A 14,055-nucleotide genomic window follows, 5' to 3' on the forward strand; every position below is an offset into this window, starting at 1 on the left:
TCTTACAGATTCGGTAAATGTAAAAGAAAATTTACCTACATCTGCCTACTTCTAATTTACCAATTCATAAATACCGAATCGGTAAAATTCGGTATTTATGAATCGGTAAATTAGATTTACCTACATCTAGCCCTAGGTGATATATGGAAAGGTGGGCCCAGGCCTCCGATTGCTCCCTTCAGGCACACACTGCCACCTCAGATTCCAAAGGAAACAACTATAGAAGAGGCCTCCCAATTAAAAGACAGACTTTACACTGAGCCCCGCCATAAAAAGGTCATTTTATTGAGATAGAAGAAACTAGTTAAGAATTCACACAATACACTAGTACAGCTCAAAATTGACTGGGAGAAGGATTTGGAAGTAAAAAAAGAGGAATACGAGCGAAGATCTCCCAGAGAGGTTGCAATTCAAGCGGGATCCAGCAGGGTCCAACTAGGCATCCAAAATAGAACCTACTCCACTAGAATCGTGCTTAGGAAGCCTGTGTGAGAAACTGTGATCAAAAGGGCATTTTCATCCACCTAACCTGGTTCTGCCCAAGATTGGTGCCATTCAGGGAGGAGGTTAGGGCTTGCATGAGGCAGGTCGCAATAACACAAATAGACAGGTCTCAATAACACAAATAGACAACTCATCTAAGTTACAATTCTTAATATCTGAGGCAAGGAAGGGCCAACAAAATTCTCAAAACTATTTATTTCCTGAGTCTGATGGTGGCTAAAAGAAACATTGCCCAAAAAATGGGGGGGGGGGGTGGCTGCTCCACCACACTTAAATGGATGGAAGTAAGATATTGACTGGTGCATGCTGACTGAGGGGCAAGACTTTGAAGGTAGAGGCTGCCCGTACAAGTGGACTAAAATATGGCAGCACTGGCAGGGCTATCGGTGCACACCATTGTTTATGTAATAATCATTGCATGACAGTCTGGTGAGCCTTAACACCTTGAGGCATCATGACTAATGGGGGCTTGCATTTTAAAACATTTTTGTCCCTTCATGTATGATGAAAAGTGCATTTCTTATAGATATGATAAACTATGTTCCTGTTATCGCCTGAATATGAAAACCAATACAAATTGAAATAAAACATGTTGTTTGATATCATGGTAAGAGGAACAAACACTATCCACAATTTATTTTGAGTATAGTTCCTGAATGCTATGGGTATGCCAGGGCACAGAAGAGTTTTCCTGAAATAAAAATACAATAAGAATATGGGTGGTCTCCCCGAAGCCATTAAGATAGCAAAGGAATGAAGCTGGTCTGGTCACCTGGACTTTCCATACTCTCTTCAAAGCATTGATTAGTACAGAAAATGTTAATAACGGGGGGCGTGGCTAAGCTGCATGGCAGACTAGACGTGTCCTGCCGTAGTTCTCCCAGCCTTCGAGCTATCCTGACAATATCCTGGGCTATCAGATAGCCCATGAACGTGCACCCCTGTGAGAGGTAGTGGGGAGCATCGCGCGGGAGAAGATTTGGGTCACTGGGGCCCCGTCCGAAGCCGAGGTGGCCGGGGACTCGATGAGAGGAGCGGGCTCTACAAGACGGCAAGATGGCGGCGGAGGAGGCGGCGCAGTTGGTAGACCGGACAGAGCATCGCACCGAAGGGTGAGGAGCCACGCTGCGTCCCCTGGGAAGGATGTGGAGCAGAATACATTTGGGGGACCAATGGAGCTGTGTCTCTCTCTTTCCCTCCCAACCCCCGCCTGCCAGAACAACAGAGGCACCGGGGGAGGCTGACGAAAGGAGACAGCTGTGGTGCGGTGGTGGCCATCGGTATACGAAGGGTGGGCGGTGCAGCGCTTTACTCTCTCCCTGCCCTTCTTGACAACTCGGAGGACCGGCGTCCTCTGTGGGGGCTTGAAGCTGGAGGCGACGTTTGACGGTGATCCCGGGACAGCCGAAGTACTGGGGGTGAGTGGCGGGACCTTCGTTCCTCTTTCCCCTCCCGGCCGGTGCATTCACTGTATGTGAGGCCGCTGACGGGGAAGGACAGAGATCTTGAGGAGGCGGCCTGCTTAGAGGGTTGTTGGAGCTGTGTCCCTTGCTCCCCCCTCATACCCCTCTCGCCTTTCTGGACTACCGGGCTCTTGAGACAACTGTTGTGAGTGCTGGAGGTGGGGGATAGCGGCGGCGTGGTCTGGCCAGTGACGGGTGGACCGAGTGGTGCATCCAGGACACCGGGGGAGGAGGTGGCTGTGGTCAGGCCGATACCCATGAAGAGGCCACTGGATGCCGGCGGGCGTGATCTGGCGACACGCCGAGATGGGCGAGCCAGCAAAATACCGTGCCTTGGTGAGGCAAATGGACCTGAAGAGGTCGTGGGGTGACCTGAAACCCGGAGAGTGCTGCTGATACCCAGACATCAAGGGGGTGTCTGACATTTGCCAGGGTGTCACCAGGCTACATGGGGAGGTCCATGCACCACACCAGGGGAGAGGAGCGAGGAGCCGGCAACAAAGTGCACAGGGCCGGCGGGTCCTAGCCACCTAGGTGCATGCGGAGGAGAATAGCCTACTTGATGTAAGACGGCAGGGGAGCTGGCAGTCGGGACGGTACTGGTGAAGGGGCGTGAGATTGGAGAGATACCACGCGGAAGCCAGAAGAGCATGCAGGCGGGCCTAGTGGTGTAACAATAGCACCTTAAAAGACTTATTACACTGCCACAGCAAACCCCTTAACGAAGGACAGAGGGAATCTAGCGGTTCATCCACAACACCTAGGCACAAAGGAGAGGGATCACCAATGGCGCATGACAAGGACACTAAAACGCAGAAGCAGGGCAAATTAGATACATTTGCTAAACCCCTGCTGGGGACAGAGTCCCCCGCAGTGACCACCATGGATGCGCCGGACAATAATATTCTCCTTCAGGCCATCCGCTCCTCCAGGGAGGCACTTGAAGGCAAAATTGACGGCATCAAGATTGATGTCAACATGCTCTGTTAGGATCTACGAAATGTGTCAGAAAAAGTCACACAGGCAGAGCACAGAATATCAGAGGTGGAGGACACTATGCATACCCTTCCGAAGGAGGTTACAGAACTGAAGACAGCCATGATGGAGGTACTGTGGAGAGTGGATGATGCAGAAAACAGGGCAAGAAGGAATAACCCCCGCTTTACCGGTTTTCGAGAAAACATTGAGGGAACGGAAGCCAGTGCCTTTCTGAAACAATGGAAACTAGGCACCCTACCTAACACACCCTTTTCGCTGTGCTTCATCATTGAGAAGGCCCACCGAATTCCGGGGGCTCGGCCTCCAGTGGGGTCGACGCCAAGACCGTTAATTGGGAAGTTTCTCAATTACCAAGACCGTGATCTTGTCCTTCAAGGTATTGGAGAGAAGGGGGAAATCAGGCTCCACAATGCCAAAATCATGGTGTTCCAGGATTACCCGCAAGAAATCCAGAAACAGCGTAAAATGTTCGACTCGGTCAAAGGTAAGTTGAGACAGATGCAAATTACCTACATGCTCCTTTTCCAGGCAAAACTGAAGGTGATATATCAGGCCAAGACAACATTCTTTACGACACCGGAGAAGGCTTGGCACTGGATCGAGGAACGCCTGGTGCTTCGAACCTTGGGGACTCAGCGATCGCCCAGAAGGAATGCCCCGAACAGACGCAGTAACAGGCCCCGGACGCAGAGGCTCAAATGGAGAAATGGAGAGACATTCCAGAGGGTCCCTAACAGGATGACTCCATACGACACCAGGGGGGCCATGGGTAGGACCCCAAGAGCGTCGGACTCTGAGAGCGCTTCGCGGAGGGGCAGGCATCATAAGAGCCTTGTGGGAGATGACGCAGCCCAACTAAGGTCGGCTGATTGTATAGACCAGGACATCACCACAGATTAGGAGGGGGAACATCCCCTCATGCAGAACATTAACCTCCTTGAAAACCCCGGGGGGTCGGACATGGTGGGTGGAGCTGAGATGCAAACTGAACACGGAGATGTGGCCGACTGTTGAGCGGAGATGGGCTGGGAGAGTGGTATGGACAGTCAGCAGAGAAGGGGCCTTTCCCGCCTCCCTTTGTGTGTGCAGTTTTCTTTTCTTTTTGTGTCTTTGAGAGTAATTTAATTTGAAGGTTTAACAGTTGGGACGTTTGGGCGACAGACCTCTCCGGTTCTAAGCAACATAGTTGCGGTGGGGGGTAAGGAGGGATGGAGGGGTGAGTTTGCTATGGTTTTCTGGAACAAAAAAGGAATGTACCAAGTAGGAATGTATCGGTTGCGGCCACTCAGGAGAGAGGGTACGGAGCGGGGGAAGGTGCAGGGGATATACAGACACAGCAAGAATGACCGTTAATCATTCCCCATACTCACGTTTATCATGGAATGTCAACGGAATGGGGAACAAGGTCAAACGTGGGTTGGTAGCTGCATATTGTAAAAGGCCAAAACCGGATGTGATCCTCTTGCAGGAAACACATTCAAAAGGTACGAGATGCAATTTTTTGGCCCGCAGACCATACACAACACTGGCGCACGCGGACTGGGGCAAGGGGAGGTCGCTATATTAATTAAGAAAAATCTGCCATTCAGGATAGAACGCACCTGGAGGGACCCTATCGGGACATATGTGGCAGTACAGGAGCTTTGGGACAGGAGACACATTAGACTTATTAGCGTATATGCGCCTCCCAGGCTACAGAAGCAGACGATGGATAGACTGGCAACCATTCTTCTTGAGGCAGGTTCCCACACCCATATTATAGGGGGAGACTTTAACGAAGAGATGGATCCAACAAGGGATAGCACAATAGTCTATCAGGGGGGCCCTAGGGAAATCCCACTCAAACGGTTCATAGACACACTGACACTGTTCCGAAACAGCACCCACAGACTAAAGCATACTCCTTCTATTTAGGGGCTCATAAGGCATTCCAGAGAATAGACTATATATTTACCCTGGTAGGAGAAGTAGGGGAAATACAAAGTATTGAATACCTAGAAAGGGGTCTTTCGGACCATTCGCCCATATGGGTAACAATTGGTGTGCAGTCACAACACAAACCTAGAGACTGGAAATTGAATTTGTGGGAACTACGAGACTTGCTGGTGTCCCAAGAGCTTAGAGTAGACACGGAGTTATATTTCTGGGAAAATGTTGGGTCGGTAGACTCTGCCATTATTCTGTGGGAAGCTTACAAATCAGTCCTCTGGGACAGGGCTCAAAACATTATCGTGCATAAGAAACACAAAGAGACAAAGGAGGTAGAGAAATTGGAAAGGCAGCTCTTACAGGTCGTATCGCAAGCCAGCACAGGAGATGATGTCCTCAGGTTCAGAAAGCTGAAACTCTTGCAGAGTGAATATCTTGCCCTAGCCAAAAAAGAAGTGCAACTTGCGATCCGGGCCATGCACAGGATACTGTATGATGTCAGTGATCAAACTGGTAGACTGCTTGCCTGGCTCAGCCGGAAAGAGATGGAAAGCAGATGGGTAGCCCAAATACAGACGGAAGAGGATATTATGAGGCCTTTTATGCAAAATGACCTCTAGCAGGCACCGAACAGATATGCACATACTTACAATCTATGCAACTCCCTCGACTAGAGTCCAGTGAAGCACAAGCGATGGAGGTAAAATTGACAAAAGAAGAAATTATAGACGCCATAGGCCAGATGAAAACTGGGAAATCCGCGGGTCCTAACGTACTCCTGCTGGAATTTTTTAAACAGCATGGGGCACTTTTTAGCACTCATCCACTATGGATGTACCGGCGGGCACCGGAAAAGGCGCACTCCCTGAAGACCTGAGGACTGCGACTATTGTGAAAATACCTAAAGAGGGGACGCTGCCACAGAAATGTGGTTCGTATAGGCCCATCTCCCTCATAAATATGGAGATGAAGATTTTGGCCAGAATTCTGGCCAACAGACTAACCAAGGTTAAAACAGGAATTATCCATAGGGACCAGTCGGGTTTTATGCCTCACAGGTCTCAATCTTAGACTGGTCGCCAACTGGTTGGAATTGGTGCAACATAGGACTGACCCGCACCTCATACTGTCCTTAGATGCTGAGAAGGCATTCGACCTGGTCCATTGGTCGTTTCTCATGTCCATACTGGATAGACTGGGATTTTGTCCCGAGTACAGGAGATGGATAGCCCTTCTGTAGGAAAGACCCTTAGCTAGAGTCAGAGTCAATGGGCTAAAGATCCGGAAATTCTCAATCGAAAGGGGCACTAGACAAGGTTGCCCCTTGTCCCCTCTACTACTTGCGATAGTCCTGGAACCCCTGGCATGCATCATTCGCGCACACCGGCACATAACCGGCTTTCGAGTAAATGACAAGGATGATCTGTATGAATGTATTTCTTTATATGCTGACGACATACTGTTATATATGACAAGCCCTGAAACAACGTTCCCTAATATTATGGAGAGCTGCGAGAACTATGGCAGGTTTGCGGGGTATGGAATTAACTGGTAAATATCAAGGGCCTCATTTATGAGGCCGTGCGTCAGTTTTGCATTTCCGATGCGTCACCTTTTGTGACGCATTGGCGGCGTAAAACATACCTCCTGTTGCGCACTATTTACAAAGTGACGCATCTAAGCAGATGCGTCACTTTGTAAACCTCTGCGCTACATTATACCTGCATCAGGTAAAATGTATGCAGGTGGGGCGTTCCCCCGCAAAAAGCCTCGTAGAAGTGACGCAGTGAAATCTATGAGATTTCACTGCGTCACTTCTAGGACGCCGTTGCGTCAAAATCTTGCACCTGCCTCACAGCAGGCGTAAGACTGACGCAGGCCCTTTCACACGGGGCTTACCCCATGTGAAAGGAAGCATTGCTGGAGTTGCGTTTTGTAACACACTCCAGCAATGCGTCACTTTTGCGCTTACAGATACGTCGGAAATACTGACGTATCTGTAACTCCTTGCGACATGATGCGTCATACATTAAATATGACGCATCAGGTATGTCGCAAGGAGGGAGCACTGAGAAGTGACGCATCGCTGCTTTCACGCAGCGATGCGTCATGTCTCATAAATGAGGCCCCAAGTGTCTATCAGGTAGGGCAAGAGGTCGAGAATATCGTTTATCCCAGCCAACTACAGGTCGCAACTACTGGAAATAAATATTTAGGTATCCACATGACGCTAGATAGGCAACTGCAGCTGGAACGGAACCTGTACAAGGTAATGGGGGAAATCTGTTTAGACGCGGACCGATGGGCCTCCCTACCCTTACACTGCTTGTAAGAGCAGCGCTCTTCAAAATGATAACCCTTCCAAAGTTTTTGTATGTTCTGCAAAATACCTATAATTCAATTCCGGAAGAGGTGTTCATTAAAATTGATGACGTCCTGAGGAAGTTCCTCTGGGGAGGGAAGCCCCCCAGGATGGCACTAGGGAAGCTGCAATGTAACAAATATAGCGGTGGCATTTCCCTGCCGGACCTACGGGCTTACTATTGGGCTGCTCACTTGATAGTAATCAATGAATGGGCCTTCGGCGAGAGGGATTAGCTGGCGAATGCACTTGAGACAAACAATTCCTCTACAGGCCATACTCTCACTACCTTTACGGAGTAAAGGGTGTTGCAAAATTGTTACCGGCCACACAAATAGCGATACTGGCATGGAAAAAGGCAGAGAGGCGCATGAAGTGGGAAGACCGGGTGACCAAGGAAACCCCGCTTAGGGTGGGAACACTGCTTAAGGAATTTGTCAATCTGAAAGGCTTTCAGAAGTGGGATCTGGTGGGTATTTCCCAGCTTAAGGACATAATATATCGTTAAGAGCTGGTGACTTTCCCGTGCCTCCAGCTAGAATATGACATGAACAAGACGCAACACTTTAAGTATCTGCAATTGAGGCATGCCTGGCAGGCGCAACATATTGAATGGAGGGCCTCCCAGAGTATGCCCGTTAGAAGGGCGACTCTTGATGGGTGACATTGGAGGGAAAGCAGTGTCATGGACCTATAGGACAATCATGAACAATACACCCGACCCACTGCGGAAATCGAGATTACACTGGGAGGTGGACCTGGGAGACATAGAAGATCTAGACTGGTAAATGGCCCTGATGCACCCAAGTGAGGTGGCCATTAGATCACGGCTGCGATTGATTCAGTTTAAGTATCTACACAGAACGTATTATGAGAGAGCCCAACAGCATAAGATGGGTAGAGTGGAGTCCCCCAACTGTCTGAAATGTAAAACCATGGAAGGGGCTTCTTTCACACTATTTGGGGATGCACACATGCACAGCTATACTGGGGCACACTTCTGAAGGTTTTGGAGCTTATATTGCATGAACCAATACCCCCAGACCCTATGTTCATTCTGCTGGGTATACCCATGGAGATTGATCGCCCCAAAGTAAAGTTGATGTTGCTCCAGCTGGGTCTGGTAGTAGCCAAAAGAGACATGGCAAGGGCTTGGGAAGCGGCGACAAATCCAACGCTGGAGGAATGGTGGAGAGGGATGGACATGTATATGTTGGGGGAGAGAACAACATATAAAGCAAGGGGGTGCCCAAACCTTTTTGGGAAAATATGGAAGCCATGGCTAACTTACTATGGCCTGACACTCACGGATTCACAGTAGATCAGGGGAAAGGGGGGATACCTGGGGGGACGGAGGGGTTCCATTGACAGACAATATTCGTTGTTGTTGATTATTTATGTGCTAATATTGTTTGACCTCGCTGTACCTGTAATGAAAACAGAAACAAGATGCTTTGTAGATCTGATGTGGTTTTGCAATGTGATTAAGAAATGCAAATAAATAAACCCCCCCCCCCAAAAAAAGGAAATTTTAATTACATGTAACTGTTGTTTTGAAGATTGTTTTGCTCCAGAGCCACATCCTATGAATTTTCAAGAAATCTAATATTTTGTCCGGAATCCCACAGCTTAATCTCTAAACTTGTGTTTTAAGCGTGCGGCGTGACTGGAATGGCCATATCTCCAGGTTTCCACAATGCATTGAGACACAGACTACGCCTCAGATTATTCCATGTGGTCCTCATTGGGACAAATATCTGTGTCCCAACACTAGCGTTCATCATTTTATCCCGTCAGCATCAGGGAGTTGGGAGGTAACATGGGGAACTGCAACCGAACAAGCAGGAAACCGGTGACTGGAGGTAAAAAAACAATTTCTGTTTCCAGTATGTATCTGTTTTAAATGTACATGCGATGCAGAGACCCCAAAGTAGTACTTTCACCTTCTCTAAAGTGGTGGTTGGTGTGGAGCAGAACCAAATAATGTCTACAAAACTGACCAAATGCAGTCTACATTTTACTCCTGAATATGTCTACAGCTGCCTTATGAATATCAGATCAAGGTACACCACTAAAATCAGCTGATGTTGAGCTCTATTAAATGTAGATTATATACAAGGAGTAGCATAAAGAGACTGATTAACATAAGTACAACAGATTTTGCAGGTATCTCACAATTGAAATAGCAATTTCAGATCTAGAGTTTGCCTTCCCCTTTGATGTGAAAAGGCATCAAGCATATGCTTTGTGAAGCAATAAATAGGTTTGGCGTTGCCATTGTAGACCAAAAGACTCCTTCTTATTTGCACAGAGCTATATGTTTAATCTCTTATCCGCCTTTTGCTGGTCAATTAACGTATGTAACTGAAGGATGGATTAATATAAAGAGGTGATACTACCAGCGCTGAGCAGGCAGCAAAACTCTCTATTATTTACCTACAAATATGGCCATCTTCAAACTTTCACAAATTAATCTACTACAGGATTCCTAAAAACAGAGTCAGGTTCTCAGTTTGGTAAATCAGATGCTATTGCTGCCAAATGCACACTTATAGAAATATAGGTCAAGGCAGTACCTTAACATCTTTGCACCTTACCCTGTGACAGCTCTGCACCAGTAGATGACCACCACTGGAAGTGGAAGGTATGTCAGATGAACATTCCAGCACATCCATCATTAACTGAAGGATGAGCTGGATCTGTGTCTGCCACACCGCTGGGCCCACCTGCCAACTGCGGACCTGCCACCTGAGCAGATACATGTTAACAAATGTTGGACATATTATGTGCATGCAGACATTCATTGTGTGAATTTGTGCATGCAAAAAATAGTTATTTTCCTGATATGAGGCACCTTGGCTCTGGAGCATGTCAATGAGTAGTAAATAGCGAGTCTGGCCAAGGAAAAACACACAGTCCAAGTTTATCAGTTTGAGTATACTAACTATACATTCAGGACATACATTAAAACACAAGCCTTATGCTATGAGCAACAAGGACCTCTGGTGAAGGTGCCAGCCACTAAAAGTGAACATATACAACAAAACAATGCTATTTCCATACCACTTGCGGTTCATCATGGAGAACAGCCAGCGTGCCATTCTTTTCTTGACACAACCTCGACGATGTGTTCCAATCCGTTTCCTCTTTGTTCCAGAAATATTTATTCATTGATGGCATCCAGTCAGTACGATAACAACCATTGTCGCTTCTTAAAAGTACAGCAGATGGACCTAAGGTCGCTATACATGGACAGAGAAGGATAACTGTGTTACATTTCAGCCACTGGTCAACAGACCAAGCCAGGAGGCCATGTAAGGCCAAATGTGCCCCATGTTTGTACTGCCAAAAGAGGGCTTTCTCTCTAGCTTATGATCAATTGAAATGTGTGAGTGGGAACAGATTATTTAACTTTCATGAAACTCTCTTGTAATACGGCAGACAGGATATCCGTCCTGTTTGTAACATTATTGCAACCCATCTGCCAAACTCCAAATAATGCCCCAAGCCTTGAAAAATCAGTGTTGTTAATTATCTAAATCCCACAAGATCCACTCAAATGCAAAAAATGAAAATGGGAATACCCAGATTAACAAATTAGATGGATGCTCATGGTCTTCCCTTTGACCTCACTACATGCCTCCACAGCCCCTGGTCTCCCACTTCTGATGATGATACATTTCAGCACAATAGTTACAGACTAAGAACCAGAGCTTAATTTGTGCCAGTGGTTCAGTTGCTAGGTACTGGCACCCACATTTGGGGATTGATACTTATTTTTCATCATTATACCTGGACCATGCGCAAGAAAGTGAAAGTCAGAAAAGACAGGAAACAAACATAAAGAGAAATATTGGAAAACAATGACAACCGGAGAAACATTATGCAAAAGTGAGATAAACAGCCTCAAAGCATAGGGTGGAGAAGAAATATAAATGATATAGAACCCAGACCAAGCAGCCCTGGTATTCAGCAACACCGACATCAAACAGTTCTAGCGACAAGCGCCCCAGAAAAACTTTGGGCCCCTTCATTTAATTTTGTATTTATGTTGTTCTTTACAACTTCAGCTTACTACTTAGAAACAACTACACACTTCAATTTGACACGCTGAAACATATTTCTGATATTACATGTATACACTGCCCTTTCCACATAGTGACAGAGTAAGGTCATAAACATAGCACCAAAAATTAGACGCAGAGGAATAAAGAAAGAACAAATGATGGAGACATACCAGAAGAAGAAGGAAGAGTTAAGTTGTAAGAGGCATTCTAGCTGAAGAACTGGAAGCAATAATAGAGAAAATAACCATCAAGGACAGATTAGAAGTACAATCCCTAGAGACCAACAAGAGTGCTAAAGAGTATAAATATATCTGGATACAGAGCATGTACTTTGAATGGGAAGACTTAGAAAAAGCACTCCAGCAAAAAGGCAAGAGAAGAAAAGCGCAGCACCTGGAGTTTAAAAAGAATGCAGGACATTTATATTACCTAACACTGAAAGACTAGTGGGGATGGATAACAGCAAGATAAGAGTAACAGCCCAGACAAGACAGGAAGGTAAAAATTGGAAATTTAGAGGCAGAAAAATACAATAGCGAAATATGAAGAACTTACAAAGATAAGAAAGCCTGAATCCCAAGAAGTAGCTGATAGATGATTTGAAAAATGAATTTGAGAAATCTGGTTTAAAAGGCGCTCTAGGGGAAAGGAGTTTGTGGACATAGAAGAGAATGAGTGGAGACAGTGGTGAGGAAGCTGATGGACAGCAGGAAAGAAGATCATGCCTGTTTTTCTCAGATCGAAACAAAGAGATTAGACAACATCTGAGATAAAAATTCAAGAAGACAGTGCTTATGATGTAAGGAGTTTTCAAGTGTAGAAAAGGACCCAAAGCTCTGAATCATAATCGTAACATGGCCCCAAAGAAGGCTGATTATAGTATATAGGCACAGAATATGTGCATATAAAAGAAGAGAAAAGGAGAACATAGAACATCTATTTAGGAGGAGAGGTGCACTGTAAGATTCCCAGAAGAGTGCACAGAATACGAAGGCAAGTTGTCCACTCCAACACTTACACTTCACAATAACGACAGCAAACGTAATGAGATAGACGAGGCAAAAAGCCACTGCTGTCCACTTCCAAAAGCAAGCACTGTTCCACAGCCCTGAAAAAAACAGGAAGCATGTCACACATCTGGTTTCAAGAGAGATCTCTACATACCCACAGCAGAGGGACATGCCAGAAAGACTTAGAAACCAGTCATTTATTCCATCTCCCCACTTAAGAACAAATACAATTATTTGAACTAACATTTTCAGGGCTACACATATAAAAGGTGAAGCCTGCATTTAAACAATTCAAAATGACATGGTGAACGGGAGAGGAATGTATGACGGAACCATGCAAGCCTTTACCACACATGCCTTTACAACGAAAATTTCTAGAAAACTCATATATGGTAAAGGCATTTGTGTGATAAAATGTAAAGGCTAGTTCCCCAATGTGTCTATATGTATACGTGTGTGTACATATATATATATTACCTACTGGCGGTCGCCAGTAGGTAGTTATAGGTAGGATTGTTTTCCATAGGAAATCCGCAACATTCTATTGGGAATAACTTTGGCGCTGGTGGACGAATTTTTGCGAACTTCTCAAAGAAGATGGCCCGCTCCGCTCTGCTCCTTCCCTGAAAATTTGGGGGGGATTCGTGAAGTGGGGGCCGAGATAAAAGGGGGTCCCAAAACGTGTTTTCCCCATGTTAATTTCCATAGGGCGGTTGGACTCACTTTTAGCCCGAACGGCTGAATGGATTTCCACCAAACTTGGCAGAATTGTAGGTACTGGTAGCCCGATGTGCCTTTGCTATGTCTCAAGATATGTGCTCCAGTGGATTTTGCGTAATTTAGGTTAAAAAATATATATATATCTGGGCGGAGCCTAACCACACATCTGATCTGATTGGCTGTCAGCACTTCATCCAAGAAGTGTTTATCAGCCATCTTGGGACCAACATACATAATAGCACCTCATTAAAAAGCATTGTAGTTAATAGAGGGTTTTAGTACTTTAGTTACATTATAAATCATTTGTCGATGGTACCATACTCATTTTAGGAATTGTGGTGTGTTCTAAGGTGATTTTACCATGTGAAAAAGCCTTCTGCTGTGATATCATGAATCATGTTTGAAAGAAAACTAATATCTCATGATTTTCCCACAGTGGTTTGGAAGGAGATCTATAAGCTAAACTGAAAGCATATTTTCTGTAAATTCACATTATCTTTATCAGTCATGTGAGAATGAAGTCTGACATTCTCAGTAAAACATGTACATCCAACAAGGACAGAGACTGTCAGTTGATTCCTTTGTGTTCTACTGCAGCCTCCTAGAGTGTTCTAAAGAACAACTAGAGCGCTAACAGTCCTACTTATTACAAAGGTATGCACACCTGAAGCCATCGTGATGGGAATAAATTGGTAACTCTTAACACATTTAATTTAAAAGGAACAAAATGAGGGGGTATATTATGCCATAGAAAGTATTATTAGTGCTGCAGAAAGAAAAATTAGGGCACATTTTGAGTGACTTCTCAAATCCTCTTCTTTCATTAAAAAATTCTGACATGCAGTCTCCCAAGATGGCCACCAGAGACAAAAGAGCCCAAATGTAGCCCAAATATCACCCAGATGTAGCCCAAGTATAGCCCAATGACAGAATGTCCCAGAGTGTTCTAAAGAACAACTAGAGCGCTAACTGTCCTACTTATTACAAAGGTATGGCACACC

The 14,055-nt window shown here is 45.7% G+C and overlaps 1 protein-coding gene across 1 annotated transcript in view; it reads right to left on the bottom strand.

The window, feature by feature from the left end:
• The window catches only part of LOC144769900 (C-type lectin domain family 2 member F-like), a 104,687-nt gene that overhangs the window by 45,596 nt on the left and 45,036 nt on the right, over positions 1 to 14,055 (bottom strand). The window contains exons 6-7 of the mRNA XM_078654093.1: positions 12,343 to 12,432; positions 10,321 to 10,499 (exon numbers count right to left, since the gene is read on the bottom strand). Coding sequence (XP_078510219.1) covers positions 10,321 to 10,499; positions 12,343 to 12,432 — 269 coding nt within the window. The remainder of the gene's footprint in view (positions 1 to 10,320; positions 10,500 to 12,342; positions 12,433 to 14,055) is intronic.

Source organism: Lissotriton helveticus, chromosome 7, assembly GCF_964261635.1.
Source record: "Lissotriton helveticus chromosome 7, aLisHel1.1, whole genome shotgun sequence".
In the NCBI taxonomy this organism is placed as follows: Eukaryota; Metazoa; Chordata; class Amphibia; order Caudata; family Salamandridae; genus Lissotriton; species Lissotriton helveticus.